General features: G+C 40.2%; 1 protein-coding gene across 3 annotated transcripts in view; it reads left to right on the forward strand.

Moving 5' to 3' along the window:
- Positions 1-27137, forward strand: part of DNAH1 (dynein axonemal heavy chain 1) — a 230293-nt gene that overhangs the window by 17978 nt on the left and 185178 nt on the right. For all 3 annotated transcript variants that reach the window (XM_089524609.1, XM_089524619.1, XM_089524628.1), the window contains exons 2-13: positions 1661-1925; positions 2722-2794; positions 7533-7707; positions 8953-9109; positions 9731-9863; positions 11300-11461; positions 12230-12482; positions 13724-13881; positions 15103-15314; positions 21048-21346; positions 22580-22730; positions 26096-26289. In XM_089524609.1, the coding sequence (XP_089380735.1) occupies positions 1716-1925; positions 2722-2794; positions 7533-7707; positions 8953-9109; positions 9731-9863; positions 11300-11461; positions 12230-12482; positions 13724-13881; positions 15103-15314; positions 21048-21346; positions 22580-22730; positions 26096-26289 (2177 nt within the window). In that variant the 5' untranslated portion in view covers positions 1661-1715. The remainder of the gene's footprint in view (positions 1-1660; positions 1926-2721; positions 2795-7532; positions 7708-8952; positions 9110-9730; positions 9864-11299; positions 11462-12229; positions 12483-13723; positions 13882-15102; positions 15315-21047; positions 21347-22579; positions 22731-26095; positions 26290-27137) is intronic.

Below are 27137 nucleotides of genomic sequence, written 5' to 3' on the forward strand. Positions count from 1 at the left end.
GCTTTTTAAAAGCTGTTTAGGGTGGTGATATGACGGAGCTCATCTGACAGGCCAGTCCATAATTTGGGAGTGGTAGCCGAAAAGGTCCTCTGGGTGGTTGCAGACAAACCAGTTTTTATAGGTTGCAGCAAATTCCTCCCAGAGGACCTAAGTGCAAGGGGTGGATTGTATGGAAGGAGGAGGTCCCGAAGATAGGTTGGACTCAAGCCATGTAGGGCTTTAAAGGTAGTAACCAACACTTTGTACTAGGCCTGGAAACTAATTGCCAGCCAGTGAAGTGCTCAGTGTTAAGTGGTCTCTTCTCATTGTTCCTGAGACCAGTCTGGCAGCCATATTTTGTACTAGTTGAAGTTTCCGGACCAAGTACAAGGGAAGACCCATGTAGAACACATTGCAGAAAAAAGGCGGGAGGTTACCAGCGCGTGAACCACAGTTTCAAGGTCCCTAACTTCCAGGAAAGGGCGCAGCTGGAGTATATCCCCCCTTTCTCCCACAGTGGGATTCACAGGGTTTTCTTGGCACGATTTGTTCAGAGGAGGTTTGCCATTGTTTTCTCCTGAGGCTGAAAGCATGCGATTTGCCCAAGGTCACCCAGTGGCTGAATTGAGAATCCAGCACTCAAGCCACTATGCCACACTGACCCTCTTGGTCAGTGGTATTCAAACATTTTACCTTTGGGACACCCATTTACATCTGCATACAAACATTGCTCACATAGTACATGAATAAAAATATTTTGTTTATTTTGCATGTTTATTTTCAGTCATGTGTTCATATATATTCATATTTTAACATTTTATAAAGAAATAACATTGTTCACATTAGAACAGTTTTATTTAAGTAAATTTAGTATTTAACTCAGATAAAAACCTTTGGGAGGAGGAGGAAGGATCAGGGCCTCCAAGTCTCCCCCCTCCAGAGCCCCATTTGAGAATCATTGGACTAGATGGCCCAGTCCTCTAAAATGTAGCTTTATAGCTTCAGTGCCTTAAGCCTCTTGTTCTGTTTTTTTTTTTTAAATATCTTTGCTATTGGTATTGTAGAGAGATATTTATTGACTTGGAACACAATCCCCTTCTCAGTTGTTGCCTACCCATGGGAGCATAGTATAAGTTCACGTTAGCTTAATATGGCCAAATCATATCCATATTTTGCACATTTGCAGTCTCATTTTACCAGTGTAAACAGTGGCTCTGTTTCAACAGCCTTTTTCCAAATACTGGAATCAGCTGTAATAAGAATTCCTTCAGCAGTATACCTGCAGCATTACGGATTAATTCAAACTAGCCTCTCAACACTGGAGACCAGTCATAACAGGTTGCTGGTGTATATACTTTGTATGTAGAAAGTGTCTCTGATATTCACAGTAGGGATGGGAAGGACATTCTCTGTACCCTGAACAACTGGTGCCAGTCAGTTTAGATAATAGTAATATGGACAAGTGATCTGCTTTAATATAAGGAAGCTTCCTAGGTACCTATCAGGGATCTTGTGGGCAGCTTACAATTCTAGGTTAAGCCTATGGCTTACATGAAATTTCAACCCTCAGAACCTTTTCTGTGGAAATTAGTAATAAACATGCACAAGGCTCTTAATCTCTTCTTCTGAAGGGCTGTAGGTTCTTAGTAAAGATACTAAAAGCAATTTGTTTCCTCTACAGGATGCAAAGGTCTGTTCTGTGATGTCATTTCCCTATCTGTGAAATCAAGAGCAGGATGGATAAAGCCAAGAAGGAACTGACGAACTCTTTGGGGAGGAGCCCCTATCTCCCTTATCCCAGTAGTCCAGTATCAGACTCCTCCCCAGGACCCAGTTCATCCCCATCAGATAGTCCCAGCAGAACAAGCAGAAAAAAGTACCCAGTGATGAAAGAACGGGGATTTTACTCTGATGTCCTCGCACCAGGAGCTGCAGATCTTTTAGAGGTAAGTGTTTAGATTCCATGCTATGAAAGAAAACCCCTTGCTTCTCTGTCTCTTATTGGTCTGCAAATAGATCCTGTGTAAATAATATTTTCTAATGTAAAAACTAAATGGATTTTAAAAATACTGTATATATTAGTGATAAGCTCCTATCTCATCAATACAGAACAGCTTTTTTCTAACTCCACATGTCTCTCCTTTGCTCACAAGGCTTTTCATCATAGGCAGCAGCAAGTAGATATGTTGTTGTGTTTCCAATCCTCATCTAATAAATGTTAGAGTTATGGGCAATGAATATTGATGATGTTAATGAACGTAGCAGTTCCAATTCTCAAGTGTTTTTATAATTTTATAATGGCATGACTTTGCCATTGGTAGGGTTTTTGATTCAGTTTGTTATAGCTACTAGAATGGGAGGAAAGGCCTGAGATCTCTAAAAAGGGGGCAAAAATGACTTTGTAATGCTAAGGATATGAGAAGACACATCACTCCATGGTTACTGAAACCTCAAGGGCTTTTAGTATTCCTATGCCTTGCTAGTAATATATTTTATCTCAGGCTGCAGAAACCTGAAATTTGTCATCATGTAATTAATGCTGAGATTCTCATAGAGTTGCATAAGGCTCTGGATGTAACTTTTCCTTTGCTGTCTTGTTGCTGTCATGTAAACACCTAGATCTCCAAATAATACTGCAATTACTGCTTTGTTTTTTATTCATATATAGCAACATCTGTTTGCACATAGATGTTTTCATATTTTTTGGTGTCTCCTTGAAATGCTTCTTGTATTTAATTTCAGGATGTGTGTGCTGGTCCCAGTGTCTATAAGGATTTACTGAAACAGTCAGAACTTGAGGAGCACACTCCAAAAGGTAACAATACAGGCGAGGGCACTATTCAGTATCTTTCTTTCCATAGAGGAAGGGAGAAAGTTGAATTCATGAAATCAAAAAACTGAAAAATGTAATTGATCATTGACAGTACAAAGTGCAGCAAAGCAGTCAAATAGAAGAAGGGCCAAATGAACACCTGTGGATTTACAGACAGGAACAGATTTGAAGTATTGAGCATAATCAACCAGGAACCTGAGGAACTGTGGACAGAAGTCAAAGACATAATTAAGGATGAATGCAAGAAAACACTAACAGTGGCCAAAAAGAAAGATAAGAAACAATTGATGACAGATGAAAGACTTCATGCAATAAAAGAAGAAAAGCAAAAGGAAAGGGAGATAGGAGCCTGAGCCAGAAGTATGAACACAGCTGTCCAACGTCTGACACAGAGGGATAAGGAGAAATACTACAATGACGAATGCAGAGAAATAGAAGAAAACAATAAAAAGGGAACAACAAGAGATCTCTATCAAAAAAAATCTGAGAAATTAAACCCAAGTTCAAACTGAGGGCAGGGATGCTCTATGGACACCCCCCCCCCCATTATACAGGAAAAAGGAGAAATAAAAAGATGTAGGAGGCAATACACAGAAGAGTTATACAAAATCTGAGAGAATTAATGATATTTGGAATGAGGAGCCATGTGAAGATGAACCCCAAATTCTAAGAAGTGAAATCAAACCTACAATAAAGGAAATGGGAAAATATAAATCACCAGGAACAGATGATATCCCAATTGAACTACTACAGTTCCTACAGACAGATGCAACTTTAGTACTAACTGAAATATGGCAACAAATATGGATAACAAAGCGTTGGCCAACAGACTGGAAACGCTTAATATACATACCAACCCACAAGAAAGGAGATACAAAAGACTGCAGCAACTGTAGGACAATAGCACTAATCTCACATGCAAGTAAAATAATGCTCAAAATTCTGCAGCATAGACTACAGCCATACATGAAGAGAGAAATTCCAGAGGTGGAAGCAGGATTTAGAAAAGGAAGAGGCACTAGGGACCACATTGCAAACATGTGATGGCTAATGGAGTGCACTAAAGAATTTCAAAGAATCAGTATGTGTTTTATAGACAACAGCAAAGCATTTGATTGTATAAATCATGAAAAGCTATGTCATGCACTCAAAGACATGGGCGTGCCACTACATTTGATAATCCTGATGAGGAATCAGGCCACCATCAGAACAGAATTTAGGGAAACAGAGTGGTTCCCAATAGGAAAAGGGATCAGGCAAGGCTGAATCCTATTACCTTACTTGTTTAATTTATATGCTGAAAACATCATAAGAAAAGCAGAATTAGAATCAGAAAAAGGAGGAGGAAGCAACATAACAACCTAAGATATACAGACGACACCATAATATTAACAGAAGACATTCAGGAATTCGAACAGTTAATAAGAAAGGTCAAAGATGAAAGTGCAAAGGCAGATCTGATGCTGAACGTAAAGAAAATGAAAATAATGACCACAGAAGAAATACACAAATTCAGTCTAGACAATGAGGAAATTGAAATAGTTACCTTATTTAGGATCAAACAATAAGCAGAATGGAGACTGCAGTCAAGAAATAAGAAGTCGTCTAGGAATGGGGAGGGGCAGCTATGAAAGAACTGGAAGATACTGAGGAGCAAAGACATACAACTGAGCACTAAAATCAGAATCGTTCAGGCCACTGTATTCCCAATTACCATGTATGGATGTGACAGCTGGACAGTGAAGGAAGTAGACAGAAAGAAAACCAACTGATTGAAAATGTGGTGCTGGAGAGAAGAGTACAGTCATCTCTTCTCTTAGGCAGGGGAACCTTTCCGGACTCCCCTCGCGTAAGGGAAATTCCGTGTACATTTGAGCCCCATCAAAGCCAATGGGGCCTGTGCCCACAGTGGCACATGGTGCGCGTGCCATTACTCTTTCCGGCGCATGGCGCCGCTTCTTCCAGTGCAGCTTCCAGCATATGCTGTAAGGTGCGCCAGTGTATGATGCAGGCGTACTGTACTTAGGATACCATGTATCGCCAAGAAGACAAACGAATGGGTTCTAGAACAGATCAGACCAGGGTTCTCTTTGGAAGCAAAGATGATCAAGCTGAGACTATCATACTTTGGCTACATAATAAGAAGGCACAGCTCACTAGAAAAAACAATAATGCTAAAAATGGTAGAGGGTAGAAGAAAGAGAGGAAGGCCACCAACCAGATGGATAGACTCAATCGGGGGTTATGGTCAAGGGCTTGCAGGATGTGGACAGGGTTGCCATGAGTTGGAACCGACTCGAGGGGAGCTAACAACAACAACAAAGATTGCAGCAGCACTGTTTCAGAACAGTGAAGAAGAACCATGCTGAAGGAACAGAGAAAGAGAGGAGAGACAATTAAGAAGTCCTGATGGTTTGATTTGTTCAAATATCTTGATTTAAAAGGGAGATGCTTGAAGTAGTAGTAGTAGTAGTCATAGTTATTGCTATTGTTATTGTTATTATTATTTATTCTTGTCACCATATTGTGGGAGATAGTATAAGTGCAATATTTAAGATGTTTTACTATTTTTGCATCTAGTGTGCACTTTTTAAAATATGTTGAACTTGATAATCATAGAATCATAGAATAATAGAGTTGGAAGAGACCGTAAGGGCCATCCAGTCCAACCCCACTGCCATGCAGGAAATCCAAATCAAAGCATTCCCGACAGATGGCCATCCAGCCTCTGTTTAAAGACCTCCAAGGAGGGAGATTCCACTACACTCTGAGTGAGTGTGTTCCACTGTCAGACAGCCCTTACTGTCAGGAAGTTCTTCCTAATGTTGAGATGGAATCTCTTTTGCTGTAGCTTACATCCATTGTTCCGAGTCCTAGTATCTGGAGCAGGAGAAAACAAGCTTGTTCCCTCCTCAATATGACATCCCTTCAAATATTTAAACAAGGCTTTCATATCACCTCTTAACCTTCCCTTCTCCAGGCTAAACATCCCCAGCTCCCTAAGTCGTTCCTCGTAGGGCCTGGCTTCCCGACCCTTCACCATTTTAGTTGCTCTCCTTTAGACATGCTCCAGTTTCTCCACATCCTTTTTAAATTGTGGTGGCCAGAACTAGACACAGTATTCCAGGTGGGGCCTGACCAAAGCAGAATATAGTGGTACTGTCACTTCTCTTGATCTAGACACTATACTTTTATTGATGCAGCCTAAAATTTCATTGGCCTTTTTAGTTGCTGCGTCGCACTGTTGACTCATGTTCAACTTGTGGTCTACTTGGACTCCCAGATCCCTTTCACATGTAGTTTCATTCAGCCAGGTGTCACCCATCCTTTATCTGTGCATTTCATTTTTCCGCCCTAAGTGCAGTACCTTACATTTCTCCGTGTTGAATTTCATTTTGTTAGCTTTGGCCCAGCTTTCTAGTCTATTCAAGTCATCTTGAATTTTGATCCTGTCCTCTGGGGTATTAGCCACTCCCCCTAATTTGGTGTCATCTGCAAATTTGATAAGTATGCCCCCAATTTTGTCCTCCAAGTCATTGATAAAGATGCTGAATAGCACTGGGCCCAGGACAGAGCCCTGTGGGACCCCACTGGTCACTTCTCTCCAGGATGAAAAGGAGCCATTATTGAGCACTCTTTGGCTTTCCATGAGATATATATAAATTAATAGCTCTCTTAACTCATAGAATCAAGAATTGTGAAGCTGGAAGAGGGCCTAAATTTCTATATATCCAGATGCTAACTCCAAATTAGACTAACTCCAAATTCATCACAATATTACTTTTCCTTTATATCTCTTAATTGAGATTGCTTCTCTTTCCTCTTTTCCCTTCCCTTTCATTTCAGAAGCCTGGCTGATATTAAATCAAGTTTAATAAAATTGGTCTTGTGACCCACCATTTAAAGAGCAAAACCTAATACACAAAGTTTAAAATCAAAACTAAACCCTAGTTACCTATCATCTAAGACAAGAACTATTTCAGAAATGGGACCTGTTCTGTCCAAGATTAGTATGTGGCCACACAGGATTGTCACACAGATGTAGGACTCCTAAATCACAGTTTGCATAACCATAGGTGTATGAAATAGAATAAGAGTTTGTAGATCAGAAATGGGAACATTAGAATCATTTGAAAATTCAGGACATGCAAACTTGCAATTTGAGATGGTACTGAATTTCCAAATGAGTGTAGGGTATGGAAAAATCAACACAGAAGCCTTTCACTCCAGCTCCTTTGAGAAATGCTGATGAATTAGTGTAGCCCAGCCTGCTTCCGGATTTAACATGGGTTTATGCCTTCCTCTTACTACTTTCAGCATGCTTTTTTATTAGCTTGCTTGCTTATTATTATTATTACTGTAATGCCTTTCATCCAAGAGGCGATGATTATTTTCCCTTCACGTTATCCTAACATCCTAATTTTGTAAGGAGATTAGGTAGAAAGAGTGAGTAGTTGAAGATTACTTTGTGAGCTTTCTGACTGAGTGGTGATTTGAACTCGGTTCTTTCCTGTCGTCTAATAGTTGTACCACACTGGCTTTGTTAATGCTAAAACAGAAGCTAAAAACTCCAGAGTGTCATCTGAGAAAGACATATTTCTAAGCACATATATATCATAGAGTGTATGCATACAAACATGCTGGTATGAGGTAACTTATAACTGACTAAATAACTTTTAAATGATTGTGTTTTCCCCCCCACAATTTTATTTCCTGTCAGTCACAACATTTGCTACACCTGAGAATATTGGAAATATCTTGAATAACCAACAAATTGGACCAACTACAGAAATTATCAAAGAATCAGACTTTCCCTTGCAGGCATATAAGCCAAAAGTTCAAGTTCCCTTTGAGGTGCTTCCAGGACAATGCCCCAGAAAGATTGAGATTGAGAGGTAATTAATGGATGGGAAAAAGAGATAAAGCATTTGTTACAATATGGGAAAGTAAGATTTAGACTTTGCTTTTGCCTGTGAAGCTATCGAACTTGTGTATAAATAAGAGTCCAGTTCTAATCAGAGTTAGGTGTACATCCAGTAAATCTATTGATATGAATAATCTCACCTAACAGAGCTAGGTGTGGCTATTCTATGCCCGTTACAATAAATAGGCTCACCTAACTACAGTGCTGATGGGGCTGATTTTTCAGGCTAAAGGTCCCATTTCCTCATGACTAACCTTCTAGAGGGAGCATGACATTGACAAGTGAGATTACACTTCATATACACAACCACTCATATAAATTCATTTCCACACCGATGCACAACCAGTTGTAGAGTAGAGTACTGTGCTCTGTTTTGCCACCACTGTACAACTGATGTGACTAGCACAGCAGCTTCAGTATTGCTCAGCTGAGTGGTAAAGTATAGTAGGGGGGTGTATGAAAGGGAGATTAGTTAAAATTATGATCCCACCAGACTCTACAGCTGAAAAAATAATCAAAAATGGATAAAGTGGAAGATGCTCTGTTGGGAGCTACCACCTCAGGACATTTCACACTCTGAGGAAGTATTCACTGACAGCAAGGTTCCTCACTCCTCACATCTCCCATCATAAAATGTTACTAGCAAAGGAAATTTGAATTGAACCTTGTAGTATCAAGGTTCTCCAGGCAACATGAGCTGCTTTATTATAGGACAAGGCTTCAGGAAGATGGCAGGTTCCTTGCATGGGACCTTGTTGGACCAATTTTGAGACTGGCAGGCCAGGTCCATTTCATAGGTTGGAGGCTACACTCTATTGGTTCCATATTCAGGATAGAAAACAGTCTGGCATATACTTGTCAATAAGATAAGGTAACAGAAGCAGATTGATACATCATTAGCAATGAGATATGGGTATGCCCTTTAATGAATGTCTCTCATTAATTATTCTAACTCATCTCCTGCTGTTGACATGTGCCATTTAGTTTGGCTTCTTTGTTATTCACTGAAACAAACAATAGACTGTTGTTTACTCAATTTGTATGCCACCCTTCCTAATGAATGCTCAAGGTGAATAACAGTCTGTTTAAATAAAGACTTTTGTTTTGTTTTGTTTTTAGTTTATTTAGTTTTAGCTTATTTAGTTTATTAATAATCTTGTTATATTGATTGAAGAAAGCAATAAATATAAATAATTTAATATAATTGTTTAACCAGGAGAAGGCGATTATATCTCAGCCTAGATATCACTGAACTTTTAAAAAATGAAGGAATAGATTCCAATGAGCTGATGCCAAGACACCAAGACCCTGCCAATATGCCAACTATTGAGGATAACAAAGACCCACTTTTCCCTCTCTATCTCCCATTAAAGGTAAGACAGAGAACTGAGTAGTCTCTCTCTTCTACAGGTGTTCCCAAATATTTAATTAATCTGACATACCAGTTGCATTTGTTAAGATGGTGGTGACTATCCATCACATTTTCTGTGGAAGTATATGAATACTACATTACTATTTGAAAGTAGCTGCTTACATTGTGTTTAGGACAGGAGAGCCTTTTTAAAAACACTTGGTACACCGGATTTGGGATTTGAATGGGAAGGAGAGGTGGTGCTTAACAGAAGCTAAATATGTTTGGATAAGAGACTGATGTCTAGGAAGAGGTTTTCATCAAACAACATGCACATCAGATTACAGAACATCTCCTACAAAGTGCTGGGAAAGGTACAAAGAGCTAAGAGAGAAATGTGTAGGTATTCACACATGCACTCAGAGAGACCCTTCTCCTTCCTTCCATTGTCTTCATGCTCTCACACCATTATAAAAGGCTATGGACTTTCTGGAGTAGTTTTGCTGGAACACAGGAGCTGAAATCAGAAAGACAAAATGAACATGAACATGCTTAAATGCCTGGATATGGAAAGATGCCTCTGTGAATTCCGTCCTAGTGATTGCTTTTATAAGTCTTAATTTATTTTTTATTGCTTGCTTAGTTTTTTGATGATGAAGAGTATGATTGCCGGACCCCAGAAGAGTGGCTCTTGTTGGGGGTGGAGCCTGGCTCTGAAGATCGGAAACCAGTTCCAGGAAAAGCACTCCTACCTACAGATGATGTACTGGGACATGGTATGATATAAGTGGCATGGATCAGAGTTAATGTCATTTATGGTGGGAGGAGATACAAGACTGTATTTCCCCCATCCTCCTTTTAATTATTTCTATTACAAATGCTTTTTTGTATTCTAGGTGTTTCATAATTGAAGTTTATTTATTAATTGCCATAGGCCTAAACCCAATTGATAGTCTCACCTAGAATAGGCCCATTGAAATCAGTACTTAGGTAAGGGCCATTGATTCATTTGATTTACATGGATTGGGACTAACAGTTAAATTTAGGACATAATCTATATCCCACATTTTCAACAGTTGCAGGACAGCTAATAAAAATGCTTTAAAAACCCCACTAAAAGTAAAATAAATAAAATACTTAAAACGCGAAAACAAAATAATAAAAGTAGAAAATAATAAAGCATCAGAACTAACTTGAAACACTTTAAAAAAAACACTTCCCCCTTCAAAGAGACAGTAACATAGAAACTGCTCTAAGGTAAAAATGATTATGTTACCACTTCTGAAAAGCCAGGGGAAATAGACCTGTTTTTCCCTAAACTGTAGAAGGAAGGGTGCCAGACAAGCCTTCCTAGAGCGGGTCTTTTTGAGGAGCCACTTGAGGTGAGGAGCCACTGTTGAAAAGACTTTGGGGCTCAACAGCTGGGGAGAAAGGGGCGGCGTCTCGTCCCCGATGGAGGCCACAGCAACCAATGATGCACATGTGGCACGGCACTGTTTGGACGTGGCACCACACATACGTCATCATGGCAGGCCCTGTATGGATGGGCAAGCCATGAGGGCGCCCGGGCAGCGTGGTAGGGTTCAGGAGTGTGCAGATGCTCCGCTCTCCCAAGCAGTAAAATCGGCCCCAGGCCAGAGCATAGTGCCAGTCTGTACCAGGCCTTTGATTCCATTTGACATATATTGCATTTCAAATGTTGGGTCTCATGGGATGGGCAAATTGATGCAGGAGACAATGTCTCAGTTGGTATTTGGTCCTTATACATCATTGTTTTGCTTTCTTTTTATTGTTAGCTAAATGTTTTTAGCTGAAATTCACAGAAAGTCATTCTGCGACACTAAAGGTTCTGTACTACCATAAACTTTCATGTTTATAGAGCTAAATCAGCACCATGCTTCAATAGCTAAGCCTATTGTGGTGGTTAACTATTTAACTAACACAAAGTATTGGTACTCAGAAATTCTAAAAATGAAACCCAGAAGTTGTACACTTCAGGTAAAAACATTTCTGTATTAACATTTTAGTGTGACTTTTTCTTAAGATACTTTTATATGTTGTAATTTTCTTTAAAAAAATTAGAGAGCAAATATGGAACCTCGAACAAAATGAGGAACCATTAGGGTAGCACAACAGGGCATATTGTATTTTTGTTTATTTTAATGAAGACAATTGTGAAAATGTGTAACTCTCTTTGTCATTCATATATCAGAAGATCCAAAAAGTCGGAAACTAGTCTATAAATGGATAAATGTTGGTGTCTTGGATTATGATGCAGAGACAAAACTCTATTTGGTGCACAAGACAAACCATATGGGCCTAGTCCGGGACAAAAATGGGAGATGTGTACTCAATGGAGGAATGACTGAAGAAGGTGGGCTTTGATTAATTTATTATTTGATTATGATGGGATGGCCAAATTAAGAGCAGTTCATACATTCACCACTTTTCACAAAAGGAATGCACTATGATGAGTTTCCTGGCCTGTTTAATAAGAAACAGCTGAGCATTTTTCTTCTTTCTGTACTGGTTATTTTCAGGGCCACAAGAACAAATTCAAGATCATTTCATGCCCTCCATTCTCATACACATCATTTGACTATCTACCACAAGGTTCAGTATGGTTTATTGTTAGGAGACACAAACAGAAGAGACAGTGTAATCTCCATGACTGGATCACCAGCTTTTAAAAAATGGTTAATCTAAGTGGAGGGTAGAATGATCATTCTGATGATCTACATAACACTCCACCCATACAAAAGCTGCCAATTTGCTCTAAAAGTACCATATGATAACTGCATGTTTGCTATCATACAGCAAACGATACTTGATGAGTGGAGGGAACTGAGATTGAGAAAATAATTCAGGAGAAGGTTAACGGGCATCACTGCTTTTACCTTTAAAAAAGCTGCGAAAGATTTGATAACAGATTTCCCTCTATCTCTTGTGGTTAGGCACATTTATATTTCCATTCAGTAATCCTTTCAGTCTCAGTTTTGATTCTCTAATTCACCTTCTCTTTATAGCCATGAAAGATTCAACCTTATGCTAGTGTTATCACAGACCTATTTCATGTCCAGTTTTCTTTTATATGTTGTTATGGCCCTCAATGCATTTAATTTCTTTCTGATATTTTTTCCAGGGAGAGCCCCATTGATGCCCTGTCAGTATTGGGTGTCCCGAGTACGTTTGCTTTTTCTTGCTGAAGATCCCCGCATTTTTGCCCAGCGGGTGATTTCTGCAAATAACATGAGGAAAGAAACACAGGCTCTGTTGTTGTATAATTTGTATGTAGACTGTATGCCAGTGGATGGATTACAAACCATTGAAGAGAAGAGTTTGCAACACATGAAGCAGATGGCGATGGAGACTTCACATCTGAGAAAAGGGAATAAGTAAGTATTCCAGCAGTATTCATAGGTAATTAGACTGCCTTATTAAAACACTTTAACCTTCACTGATTTTTGTTTGTTTTTAAAATCTTATTTATAACTAAAGCCAAGTTACAGCAGGAGTGTAAAGTTACAAATTCCCTTCCTTTTCCTCCTCTTCATATGTCTTCCCCCTCCTTCCTCTGCACACCTCAGTAAACATAAACACAGGCGGATAACACTTGGCTGCGATTCAGATGCCATCACAGGTATAATGCAATAAAATAATGTGAAATCCTGAAGGTTTATTATATGTTTTATTCTTGTATACTGTTGTTGTTGCTCGATTGTAATCCCGTTTCAATCCATCTGGGAGAGGCGGGAAAATACAATTATTATTATTATTATTATTATTATTATTATTATTAGGTGTACTGCTCTAATTTTTGATATAGGATTTACCAGATGGCACCTTCTCCATCCACTGGAACTCACAGTTTACATGTTTTTCAAGATTTCTTTCTATGTGTGTGTGTGGGTTGGTGGGTGGTTGGAACCTAGTTTTGCTATTTACTGAGAACTGGTTCCTGACTAAGTTTGACTATATTCACAGCTCCTAAGGTTTTTTTAGGCCTAATTTCTAATTCAATGAGAGTGGAATCTGGGAAATGGGTGGGTTAAGTGTGGAAAGGGGTCTTGGCAGTTCTGCAAAGTCCATGACTCAGAGAAATTTGTTAGATCAATAAAAAGTTAGATTATTAATCTAACCTAGTTCTCCAAGTCATGAACTGTGAAGAACAAATTAGATTGTTCTGACATGTTAAGTTAGATATATTCAGCCAGTAGCATCATAGATATTTAAATCCATTGACAGGGAGGACTGCTTTGGTATTTTGATCTTCATATACTTCAGATGTAATTGTTTTCATCCTTCAGTGTAAATGGGACACACTGCAGAGCCTTAACTGGGAAGTATGAAATAATAGTGGAAATCTAATTGTCTTCCTCTCAGTTAGTAGTAATAGAATCTTAGATGCCACACAACTGTGTTCCACTGTCCCTTGATCTTTCAGCATCACTGGCTGTTGCACTTCAGGTTTGCTATCAAGGTCTGTTAATATGCTGTAAACACTTTTAATGAAGAAGCAAAGCATAAGTGAACACAGGAGACCTGAATATAGGTCTATAGATGTATGAATGACACAGATGTATCATATTGAGAGGTCATTGTTCATTCAGTTAATTAGTTTTTTAATTACATTTAGCATTTTAGATCGACTGTACCGCCTGGGGAGAGAAGTGTCTCTAGACTATGAACGTACCATGAACAAGATTAATTTTGACAGAATTGTCAGTTCCAAGCCTCAGACATTCTCTTATGTCACTCTACCCAAGAAAGAGGAGGAGAAGATACCAGAAAAAGGTAGGTGGCACAGCAGAGAAAGATAGTGTTTTCCAGGTTGTAAGAACTCTATAAAATAGCGTTGTTTGTTGTGTTTAGTATTAGATTATGCTTGATAGATATCACAGAAAAAGATAATCAATAGGATAATAGATTATCCTATTTGTATAGTTTACAGACAGCTAACAAGATAGGTGGATCATCTTGAATCTTTTTCTTGGATACACAGAAACTTCTATTTCCTAAATCTCCTATGGCAACTATGTTTTCCCTATGTCATGTATTGTCTTTTAATGTAAACACCGTTGGCACAGTATCTCTCAAACGTTTTGGATACAAATGAGGTGCTGCATCATACAAGCAAATTGCTGCCATGAAACCTTCAAGAAACAGAGGCTGGCAAAGAGTTGAGGCAGTGCTGCATATGATAGATGTCACCCTTACCTTACCCCCTTTTTGAAGCAGTACATCCATAGATACTTTTATTCTTAAATTCTGTGCGAGTGTAGAATGAAATATTGGATATGCTCAGCACTCTAAAGAATCATTGTTTGAACAAGTTAACTTTTTTATGTTACAATTACAAGACTAGATTTGAAAGTTTATGGGAGATGCTTGGTGAAATTTCAGAGGTAAGAAGGGAAACACTGGGATTTCCAGTAGTCAGGAGAAAGGAGAATAGTAGTTGACTGTAGTGCCTGGAAAATGTCCATGCAAAATAAGCAAGCATCTGATTTATGCAAACTTGTTTAATTTTCATAATTTAAACAAGTCTTCAAATTCAGCTTTTCTTGGCACAAATTATCCTGATTGAATCTGGAAATGCTAGCAGGCATGGTTTGAATAAATGTGACCTTGATGTTAGCCTTGGGTACTGTAGGCCATGGAGTCACTTGGGAATCTTTTTTGAGGAATAGATGAGAAGAAACCATCACTTTATTTAAAAAACAGGGTGATATGAATTCTGGAAGGTATTTGAGGATGGTGAGAAAACATGGAGATGGTATATTTCCTGTTTTAAAGGAAGCTTAGTTGGAGAGAAGAGAAGCTATAGATGGTAACCAACACTAAGCCCTTTCAAGTGTTCTCAGAGGGGCAGTATTCTTGCATGTGATACACAGATCTATTTGCTCAAGGTACTGTTGTTCTACTCCTAACAATAATGTATTGCTTCAGTGTTTGGCAGGAACTGTTGTGAGACTTCTTTTACTGCTTAAGCAACATTGCTTTTTCTGTCATCAGGTCTCATTGAGGTCCCAGAATACCCATTTAACGAGCAAAGAGAATCTTTTATATTTGTGTCTCTCTTGACCCGAGCTGAAGTCATCATGGCTTTGTGTCAGGTGCGGGATGAGTGTAATAAAACTGCAGCTATGTCACTCTTCCATTCAACTCTGACAAAGTATGGCCGGCTAGAAGAATTTGAACAGATCCAGACACAGACCTTTTCCCAGGTATAATGGTGGGGAGATTGTTCTATGGAAAAGTGGCTGTGACCAGTGTATGTGAGAGAGAATGCTAATATGATGTTGTCAAACTAGGACATTGAGTTCATAATTCCTCAGCCATGTGGTGACCTTTGTGCAACAGCTCTGTTTCAGCCTAAGCTACCTCACAATATAGTTGTAAGAATAAAAACAGGAAAGGCAGTGAGAAAAACTAGGCACACTGTCTAGAGTTCTGTGGACAGTGGTGGAATTTTAAAAAAAATGTAATTTATATGTACTAATAATGAATTCAATAACATCTAAAATCCTCAAAACAGTGATAACATTATTGGGCCAACCAAAATGCATAAAATGTACAATGAGCCCTCCGTATTCACTGGGGTTAGGGGTGCAAGACCCATGTGAAAATAAAAAACATGTAACATGAGAGAACACCTCTCTGGGAATCTCTATTCTTCATGGTCTCTGTGCCTCACACAATAGGATTTGTGCCTATGCAGAGACTCCATTCGAAAGTAGATTGGCAGGTAGCCCCACCCACTCCCATCTACTGAGCGTTCCTAACCCTGCCAATCTAGCTCCATCTTCAGTTCTCTTTTGTACACTGCAAGAGAAACTTCTTTCGGTCATTCTCTAGCTAAGCAGCACTCTGTGTACGGTCAGATTCAAGTCTCCAGCCAAGGCTTATAGGCTGTCTTTTTTGTCTCCGCTCCCATGCTCATGAGCTGCCTCTCCTATCAGGTCTCATAGCTCTCCAACTCCACATGGAGATCGGGCACATTCTGCTCCTGTTGATAAGGACGGGCAATGCCTGGACATCTTTGGCCAGCGTTTCTACTCTTCGCCAGCACACTCATCTCAAGTTGGCAACATGCAGGCTTGCATGGCAGCCTGTCACAAGTTTCTATGGGACTGAATGACAGTTTGCCTGAGGACCTAGTCTGCCTGAGGACTAGGAGGCAGCTGCATTGAACTTCTATAGTAAAGCCCTCTCACTGGTGAACCAGCAAACCCACTCAGCCAGACATTCTGTGGATTGTGCCTCTAAAGTCATCTCTGGTGCTGTAGCTCTCTGGCATTATGCCTGGCTAAAATCCACTGACCTCTCTGATGAGGCTAAAAAGCGTATTGAAGATCTCCCATTTGAAGGGGAAGGTCTTTTTGCTGCTAAAACTGATGAATCCATGGATCACCTTTGCAAAGCCCGGCTTACGGGGAAGAAGTTAGATGTCACTGGCCAGAGGCAACAATACTGTCCATTCCGCCCCCAATGACGCTCTAGACCTGCTTCTTCTACATATTCCTGGCCTTGCTCTTCTACATCTTCATCTCTCTAGAAAATGCGAAGTGCCCACTTTTTTGTACCAGGACCAGACAAACTCCCTAGGAGATGCCTTCTTTTTAAATTGGACCAGCCATCTCCTCTATGCCATTCCCCCACTTCACCTAGTGGTGAGGGTAGTGGTCAAGATGACAGAGAACAGATCCAACACAATACTGATTGCACTATACTGGCCAAGGCAACCTTGATTTGCCCCTATCCTTCACCTCTCCAAGGGCCGTTACCTCAAGCTTTCAGATTGGCCAGACCTCCTCTCCCTCTCCAGTGGGGCAGTCCTCCACCCAGATGTGCACAGCCTCTTATCTAACAGCCTGAAGAATCCAGTACTGATCTCTCCTGAACTTTCGAGGGTTCTCTCTGCCTCTCGTAAGGACTCTACCAAGTGCTCCTATTCTTACAAGTGGAGGTGCTACTGTGTGTTTTTTGAAGAATGTGCAGAGACTTCCTCACCTATGGCTCTGCCCTTCCTACTTCACCTACATGACCAAGGACTGGGTTTCTCTTCTCTAAAAGTTTATTTGTCTGCCATAGTGGCTAACCAGCCTCATGGCTTTCCTTCTGCACAACTCTTCCCTTCTCCTACAGTTAAACAATTCTTCAAGGGGCTACATCTCCTGTACCCTCCAGTTCCTCCATTAACACCTCCTTGGACCTCCATTTGAGCCTTTGGGTTCAACTTCACTGAGGCTATTGTCCTTTACTGGCATTATTGGTTGGTATCACCTCAGCCAGAAGATCTTCTGAACCCACTGCTTTGCATTCAGATGAACTCTATCTGATTTTCCACAAGGACAAACCTGTGCTCAGGCTAGATATTTCCTTCCTCCCCCAAGGTGGTCTCAGGACATCATTCTGCCTACCTTTTATCCAGAACCACCCACTCCTTTGGAAAAGACTATGCATGTTCACCATGCTTTGGCTTTTTATATTCAATGTTCTGCTGAGTTCAGGTTGACCAGCAAATTGTTTGTTTGTTATGGTGGACCTAAGAAAAGCTGTTTCTTCACAAAGGTTTGCAAAATGGATTGCACAAACTATTCTCCCAGCCTGTAAACTGGCTAAATGCCCTTCTCCTGTTGGTGTGTACTCACACTCAACCAGGGCGCTCTCCTTATCTGCTGCTTTCATCCACGGTGTTTCCCTGCCTGATCTCTGCAAGGCTGCTGTGTGGTTTGAACCCTCCATGTTTGTCCAGCACTAAAGGCTTGATTCCAGGTCTGGTCGGGATGCCAATTTTGGTTGTGCTGTTCTCTCATCCATTCTACTATGTCTTCCCACTGTCCTCAGGTAAGCTTTTTAATCATCTTATTGTGTGAGGCACAGAGACCATGAAGAAAAAGAACAGGTTCCTTACCTATAACTGTGCTGCTTAAAGTGGTCATCTGTGCCCTCACACAAACCTGCCCTACCTCCCCTCTTTCAGGTCACTGTAATTTTTTGTGGTGAACTTGAACTGAAGATGGAGCTAGATTGGTGGGATTGGGCATGCTCAGTATAGGAGAGTAGATGGGGCTACCTGCCAATCTACTCAGCTTTTGAGCTTCCAAATGGAGTCTCTTTGCAGGCACAAACTCTATAGTGTGAGGGCACAGATGACCACTTGAAGAACCACAGTTACAAGTAAGCAACCTGTTCTTCCTCCAGAGCAACTCTGGTCAAATTCTGTCAGAAGTTGACCATAGAATTGCTCTGGAGAACCTACAAATGCCCAGAGAACTGTACTCTTGAGGAATATCTAAGTCATGCAGCATGACTTCTGGTCAATGTTGACCATAAAGTCACACTGGAGGATCAAGAGATCTCTAGAGAGAATACATTAATCCAGTCTGTGAATAATCAAACCCACAAAAGTCAAAATTGCAAATGTGGAGGGATGACTATATGTTGCAAAGATTTTGAAGCTCTACTTGAAGCTTCTTCATCAGGCAAAGGTGTTAAAAATAATACAGGAGGAAAACATTTGAAGATGTTAGTCACAGACCTGCATTTTGTTTAAGATATTGGTGGTGTTCTTTTGAGCATGGCGGGACAGCCATGCAGGCAGACCACTCCTCCTTCTGGTCTTGTGGTACTGGGAAACATTTTTTTTTAAATTCCAGGAAATTTAAATTCCATTTGCAAAACAAAAATTCAGTTCTTCTAGTACAGATTTCAAAGAGTCAGAAAAACTTTAAAAGAGGGTACCCTCCTAAATGGTTTGGATCTCAGAGCCAGCCCACTGAGGTCTAAGCATGCTCATTGGCTATAGTATGTTGACTGACTTTTGGAATGAAATGGAAAACTAGTAGGGAGGGAGAATGGGATGGAGTATGCCGGAAAGGGGCTGGTTGCTTAAACTCTGAATGAGAGCACTCCACACTGGAATATTGTGTGGCAGGTTGGAATTTGGAATAAATAAATAGCCATCGAGCAAACAGCCACCAACTTTAAATTACAACTCTTAGATCCGGTACAGATGGGTCTTGTGGCATGTCTTGATGACATGCTAGGGTTGCCTCGGGGCGTCTCTTACAAATGCTCCGCAACCCTACTATGTCTTCTGTACATCAAAATGGCGGCGCCCTGTACAGATGGGCGCTGGCTTTTTGACACAACAGACGCCTAGTGTCCGCATGTCGCAGCACCATAATGATGTTGCAAGTGCAGCATTGGCGCACTGCGGTGTCATTATGGTGCCTCAAAAAGAACCTGCTTTTTGCGGGTTCTTTTTGCTTCACCAGGAAGCCGCACGGTTTGTCTGCTGCGGCTTCTTCGCGGAGTAAACCAGGGCACCGGCAGACCACCCTTTTTGGGCGGTCTGTACCAGGCCATAGTTACCACTGTGTGCAACTTAACCACAGATATATTGAGGACAAAGTTCCTTAGAGGAAGAAGTATGAGATGCTCCTTCAGCGTAAGCAGGTATTTTTAAAGGCAACACAGTTTTTCAGACACTGTTTTCAGTTTTGATTCTTGGGCTCCAGAGGTTTTACTTTCCCAAAGCAGGCACATTGGGTTGTTTGAAGACACTAGCTTCCCAAACTCCCCAAATGTCTTTAATCTGTAATCCACCTCACATTTAAAAAGCAGCCTGGAGGTTAAGAAGGAAACAAGTTTAAAAGAAAACAGTGGGAAATGTACATGTTGTTTTTCTCAGGGGATAAAGCTGTTTTGTGTGAAAGATGGGCAAGGTTCAGCATTTTGCTATTTCTTTATGAAATGTAGCAGCACTTGTATATTTCCCCCCTGAAAATGTAAATGGATATTAGAAAGAAGAGCTCTAACTCTCATATTTTAGTAACATCCAGATTTCCCCCCTCAGTTTTTAAAAGCCAGTGTTGCACACTTACCCAAAAATAGACGGAGAGATGAAAATAAATCTACAGGGAAATTTTTGTCTTGATGTAAATTGCTGTGGGAACAGTTGGTACCATTATCAGACTGTTACTGAAGTTGAACTTGCTGCATGCTATTCTGTGGATAACCCCCCCCCCCCCCCACACACACACACATATAGTAAGTCCCTAATGCCTGCTTTTTCAAAGCAAAGCAGCTTCACATTACAATAACATCTAAAATCCACCATCCTTTATTGGGCCAATCAAAATGCAGAAAATACATGATGCAAGCTTTCCAAGCTCTACTGGCTATCTTCATCAGGTAAATGCATTAAAATCATACAGGATAAAAAAATAAAATAAATATGATGCTGTTAGTTATAGGCCTGCATTTTGTCCCAGTGTTGTTGGTGTTGTTCTTAGTTGAGATGATGGGGAGGAATATCTATGGTGGCAGCCCCCCCTCCCCCCCCCCCCCCCCCCCGGCTGTGTGGCACAGATAACAAAGTATTCCAAAGTCCAGGAGATAAAATTTAAATTTTATTAGCAATACAAAAGGTACTTTAACACCTTTGCCTGGTGAAGAAGCTAGTGGAACTTTGAAAGTTTGCATGTGTTTGTGCATTTTGGTTATTAATAAAGGTATCACTGTTTTGTGGATTTTGGATGTTGTACTTTGGTATATAGCCAACACAGCTCCCCTGAATAAGCTTCATAGTGATGATTTGAGAAGTAAAGAGAGGAGACTTAACTTGTGCCCCATTCCATTTTTTTTTTTGCTGCTGTCTCCATCCACTGACCTCATACATCAGAACATTTCCAACCTTATGAATCCTCCATGTGATATTGCCTATTGAAAGATGCAATTGTTCGTTTATGATTTTTAAAATAACGTGTATTTAAATAAAATGTATTTAAAAAAGAAAAGAAAGCCAAATATATACAGGAAGCTCCTTACCTCATGCTCTCCTTGCTGTTTTTCCACTGGAAATCAGCTGCCGTTCTCCAGATTTTGTTACATAGTTATGTGTGTCTATCAGTATTGAAGCTGACGTTCTTTGTTGTGTTATTTTCCCCTAGATATCAATGTTCCTAAAGGATACTTGGATCAATACTTTAAAGATAGCAGTGAGAAGTAGTCTGAGGGACATAGGCAAAGGCTGGTACAACTTATATGAGACCAAATGGGAAGTATACCAGATGTCCAAGCTTCATCAACTGATGGAGCTTATCAAGTTTATGTTGCAGGACTCTGTACGTTACCTTGTCCAGGATTCATTAGTAAACTTCACTCAGCTTTTTGTGGATGCCTGCTACAGTGTCCTTAATTGTCCTGAAAAAATGGAATGGGGAAGTGACCTTGTTAATAGTCCGTACAGGTAAGGAGAGATGAGTGGAAATGTTTCAAGTTTGGGGAAAGGGGAAAACACACTGATCAATGTATTCTATTCATATGACTAGAGGTTTCCTTTTTTGTACTCTGAAGAAAAAATGTATATCTGGTCTGTCATTTATAAGGCCTCTGATGAGTGATATCACTGTGCATAGCACTGTCTGTCAGAACAGAGCACACTATAGTTATGTCCTCTCCTGTGGCAGGCTTCAGTTTTCCCGCTGCAACAGGTCTGATTAGCAAAGGCTGGGACATACTTCCACATTTCTCATTTTATGATTACTGGCTTCTGACAGACAGGAGTTTCAGGGTACAAAGTGAAATCAGCAGAGCACAGGCCACTGCGTTTATTAGAATATCCTATGTACACTGACCTAGAACGAAACAGAACTGAAATGTGAGATTGCCATGTCCTAATTACTGCCTACAAGGACCATCCCTAAAGCACCCTATATCAGCAGGTATAATGGGATTCCAGCTTCCCTCTTCTTCAGTACACCAGAGAATGGCAATCTCTCAAGTGTGTCTTGTTGGGATATAAAGTCACCAGGAAAATGTACAATGTGGGTTTTAATAGTAACCAGGCATTAAAGGGTTACTGTGAGCCTGGGACACACTGGTTTCACTAATTTGGGGAAACTGGGAAGTGTTTGTCCTGGGCTGAAATTGAATGACTGCAGGAATCATCTGGATTGTTCTGTGTGCAGCAAGATAAAGCTAAAGGCTTTTCCTGTTGTCAAGAAAAGCAAATGCATCACCCAGACACCTTTCCAAATGGTGCATGCTGATCTGGCCGGTCCCTTCACTAAATCTGTGGGCAACAGTAGATATCTGATGGACGTTGTCGATAGGCATAGTTAATTCATGTCATCTTGTTAAACTGGTGAAATGGGCTGAAACAATAGACTTCACATGGGGCATGTAATCTATTTTAAAATGCATATATTAAGACAAAAGTAAACAAATTGAATGTAACTCCATTGAGAATCGTAAAGATGAAAGTAAGAAAGCATAGTACTAAGAAAAGCTGAAGGAATGAAAACTATGGTTGCACTTTGCCTATACCTGGACTCAGTGATCTCTAACATTCTTTACAGTTCTGTGATTCTATCATTGCCAGCTTAGTGGATCTTTTAAAAAAAATCAACAAAGAAGGTACTGCTGGAAGCTATTCATTTTTAACAATCTCAGCAGTCTCCATGTGTTCTCCCTATTGCAGACCACGAAAAAATCCTCTGTTCATAATTGATCTGGTTCTCGACAATTCTGGTGTTCATTTCAGCACACCTTTGGAGAACTTTGAGACATCTGTTGTTTCTCTGTTTAATAAAGGAATCTTGGCTACCCACACCATACCACAGCTGGAGAAAGTAAGTTATTTGTAGAATTTGAGATACCTTACTCGAATCATATTATTTTATTCCACAGAAAATACACTTAGACCATTGCATTTTGGCTGAAAATAAATGCTTATACTAGAGAGGGAGGCTACAGAACTCCTGTTACTGTTCCTAATTATTACCTTATTATGACATTGCACTAGCACTGCAGGCATTTTATATTAGTTATTGTAGAGTAATATGACAAAACTAATGCTGAGTGCTGGAGATTTCCAGGCCAGTTCCCCTTTCTGAAAAACAGTGCTGTGGCTCATATTTCAGTGAAATTTGGAAAAGCTGAAAGTGTGTGGGAACACAGCTTAGGGATAATGAAAAGTCTTGAATGATTTTCTGTATGCATATGTTCATCCATTCTAAAATTACTGTATACTGTACTGAGATGTAGGAAAGGAAGAGTTGCTTTGATTTCTTAGCCTTAATGTGTTCACTGGTGGCACAATGTTTAAATGTCAGTACTGCAGCCACTCACTCACAAACCATAAGGTTGTGAGTTCAGTAACAGCCAGGGGCTCAGGGTCGAGTCAGCCTTGCATCCTTCCAAGTTATAAACCACTGAGACTGGTTAGTGTGGTATGAAGCGGTATATAAATGAAACTGCTATTGCAGTTCAGATAATATCAGCTGAATCTCAGTTGGCATTCCAGACGTCATATATAGAGCAACTAATGTGTAGACAGCAGGGGTTCATGGACAATTTTGCAGAAGGAGGATTTAGCTAATATTTGTGACTTATTTCCAGAGGATCCATCTAACATTTATAGTATTGAGTAAAACATACCTCATCAAATTACATGTGCTAGCAATAATGTCTGCTGTTTGTGCTGACATTAAAGTAAATGGCACTGTATAAGATGTGTGATTACATGTTTCATACATTTATTACCTCTTTATCTAGTGGTGCTTTATCTTCTTTATTATATCAGTATTGGATAACTCAACACACATCGTTATTAAAGTGACCTTCAGAATAAATTAAAGATTATTTGTCCACAGTTTTTGAAATGTGTTGCTATTGATTTTGGCTAAGGTGAGAAGTCATTTTTCCATCAAGAGCTGTCTTTCACAGCCCATTTCTTGTTTCCTTTATATTCTTTCTATAAGCATTGTTTAAGGAGGCTGTAAGGAGGGTTGCAGTACCATCTGTTTAAAGGAGGAGAATATGACAGGCAAAAACAGTCCCTTATTCTTCTTATACTGGCTCTCAGTCTCACCGTAATAAAAAGCCCAGCTCCCGTCCTTTCTTCAGCATTATCTCCTACTCACTGAGTGACCTTGGGCAATTCTCAGTCTCTCAGCCTCCAAGGATGGCAATGTCAAACTGTCTCTGAAGAAACATTCCAGGAAGACCCTGTGATAGGTTCACCTTAGGGTTGCCATAAGTCAGAAATGACTTGAAAGCAAACAACACACAGTTTCATCAGGGTCCCCCTTTGTGTCTAGAAACCTCAGTCTTACTCCAGTGTCCAGATAGGTTGGTGTAGTTGATAGTGTGTTTCTGACTGTTGGTAGTCTGTTTCTGACAGACTGTAACTTTTATTGTTGTAATAAGTATAAGATCTCTCAGTCAAGTTCGAATTCAATAACCCTTTAGTCATATCAGGTTATATGATTATATAACAAATAATTCCCCTTCAGATATTACTTTCTCTTTCTATCACATCACAATACACAACCACAGCCCTTCCCGTCTGAAGGTGCCTCTCTCTGAGGTCCCTTTCTGCTAATTCTCCTCCTTTAAACTGACATTATTTTCCTCTTCTCAGCGTTTTTACGCCTCCCATACACTTCTGCTGTGATAGTTTGGACATTTCATCTTCCCAGCTACTGATGTCAATTTTGGCTGCAGCTCACTAGGCAGATGTTCCAAAGGGGTCTGTGTCACAGAGAGCATTAGCTGGATTTGGTTGTTTTATCTAAATGCCAGAAAACGATAGTAAATGAGGCTGCAAGAAGGTGATGCTGTGTTCCTAGCAGCCAATGGGGAACAAGTTGTTTGCTTGGCTCCCATTGGCTGCTGGGAAGCCAACCAGAGGGAAGACTTCAATCTTGCAGTCTTCATTCTGGTCGGTCAGAGTGGCATATATTGCTGTGTTCCCAGACAGTTGGGCCAGTTCTCCTTCTGTGTGAGGAGCTCCAGGCTACCCTCCCACCCTAGATTCTAGGTTCATTTGGCAAATTGTATTTTGCTTTGCATGCTTTTGTCACAACTATGCAGGACAGGGCATGGGCTTGGGATATGGGAAGTTGGAATACTCTGGTAAATGTATGGATGGGGGTCCCCTTATGGGACCTGGGGTGGAGAATGTGGCAGAAATGGCTGGCCCAGGTGAGGGGTTTATGCATTTCCACTACCACTACCCCAAGAGGAGGTGTAGAAATTCTTGCTGAGAAAACTCCCGTTTGGGCGAATTCTCATTGCCCCACTTCCTAACAGAGACTGGAGGTTCATCTCATCTGGCAGAGGATAAAGGTTGGTCTCACTGGTCAGCAGGCGGGTTGTCCAATGCCCTGATCCAATCCCATGCTTGTTCTAACTAACTATACCTGTAATCAATAAATAGTTGTGGCCATTTTTATTCAATTCTGTGTGTGAGTCTTTATTCAGGCAGAAGGAGACTCACACCTGGACATGCACATGATACTGTATAGACAAAATACCTGCTCTCTGAACAGGATGGAATGTTTGCAACTATAGGTAGGCCACAGCTATTCATTACGGCTGCATCTCACTGCAGAAATAATCCAGTTTGACACTACTTTAATTGCCATGGCTCAATGCTGTGGAATTGTGGGAATTTTAGTTTTGTGAGACATTTATCCTTCTTTGTCAGAGAGCTCTAGTGCCACAACAAACTACAATTCCCAGGATTCCGTAGTAATGAGGCATGACAGTTAAAGTGGTGTCGATCTTTCTGCAGTGCAAATTCAGCCTTGGAACAAATGAAATTACCCTTGATGTGGGTAATTCAAATAAGGTTCTTTTATAAATGTGTTTCTATATTGTGATCCTTCCAGACCTCTGTTCATACTGGTCAAATTCTGGTAACTATTATTATGCATCAGTGTTCCTGCAACATGGAACTCTGAAGATATATGGGACTACAGCTTCCATCTTATCCGATAGCATGGCCATACTTGCTTGAAGAAATTGGGAAGCTGTCTTCCAACAAATTTCTAAGATATCATCTTGTGAAAGGCTGCTACACAGAGACACTCTCTCACACACAGAAACACTGGTGCGTTTTAATTTTATACAGTTGCTTTGTTGGAAAAAAATGGGAGTAGATGGCAATCTAGTTTATGATAAATGATTATTCTTTTTGTCCCCTTTTCAGTATGTGCTTGAAAATATATTCATCTGTGGCACACCACTGTTGGAGTCTGTGGGCATAAATGAGCCAGCAGTGGTAGAGCTGCGGAATACTATCTGCACATGCATCTGCAAAGCACTGATCCCACTCCAGGCTTATGCCAAGAATTATGAAAAATACTTAGAACTGAATAACCGTGATATCCATAATCTTCTAAAGTAAGTCTCTTTTAAATGATGCTGTGGGAACTAGTGTAGGAAATTCTAAAAACTGGGAGGATGGGTTGATGAACTCCCTGCTTCACTGACAAATGTTTTCTTTAAAAAAGAAGGTTTCTCAAAACACATTGACTTGGCTCCTAAACTGCTCTTCTCTTCACATAAGAAAAGGTCATTTTCATCACCTCCAATCCATCTGCAGCCCTCCTCCCCAGATATCTCACTCCACTCTCTGGATATGTCAGGCAGCAATCCACAAATGCATGGATTGTATCCCTTGCACCAGTTCCAGATTTAGATATACAATATTCTGTTCCAGCTGTGACCACTTAGGATTTTGTGTCTACTGAAGGACATTGTGAAATAGATCATATTGGTTCTCTTTGCTATAATATCTTTGTGGTACATCACTGGTTTTTTTTGCTAATGCTACTAAGAGTGTTTGAGTCCCTGTTTTTTTGTTTTTTTTTTTTACTGTAACAATTCAGGTTGATAACATGAGTAAGGTAATACTTTTCATAAAACTACCCATATTTTAGTGCAGTTTCACAGATCAGATAACAACTAACAAGAATTTTCCTCCAGTTGAACACTGAACAGGGAACTACAAGCCATGTCTTCTCTTTGTCAGATGTGATACCCTGTTCAAACTTTACCTTTTTCAGTTTACTCTTTAAAATCTCAGGTATATCGCTAAAAATCAAAATACTCAAAGTAACACTTCATATTCCTTTGCTTTTTTTTTAAACTGGTCTTTGCCCCAGAAGTACTTGCACCTTTCTTCAGTCCAAAATGCTCAAAGGCTGGTTTTTGCTTTTGTGTTTTTTTTTTAGAGTGATTCTGTCTTG

Source organism: Sceloporus occidentalis, unplaced genomic scaffold (assembly GCF_023333645.1).
Source record: "Sceloporus occidentalis isolate IW3139 unplaced genomic scaffold, rSceOcc1.0.p SCAF_1, whole genome shotgun sequence".
Classification (NCBI taxonomy): domain Eukaryota; kingdom Metazoa; phylum Chordata; class Lepidosauria; order Squamata; family Phrynosomatidae; genus Sceloporus; species Sceloporus occidentalis.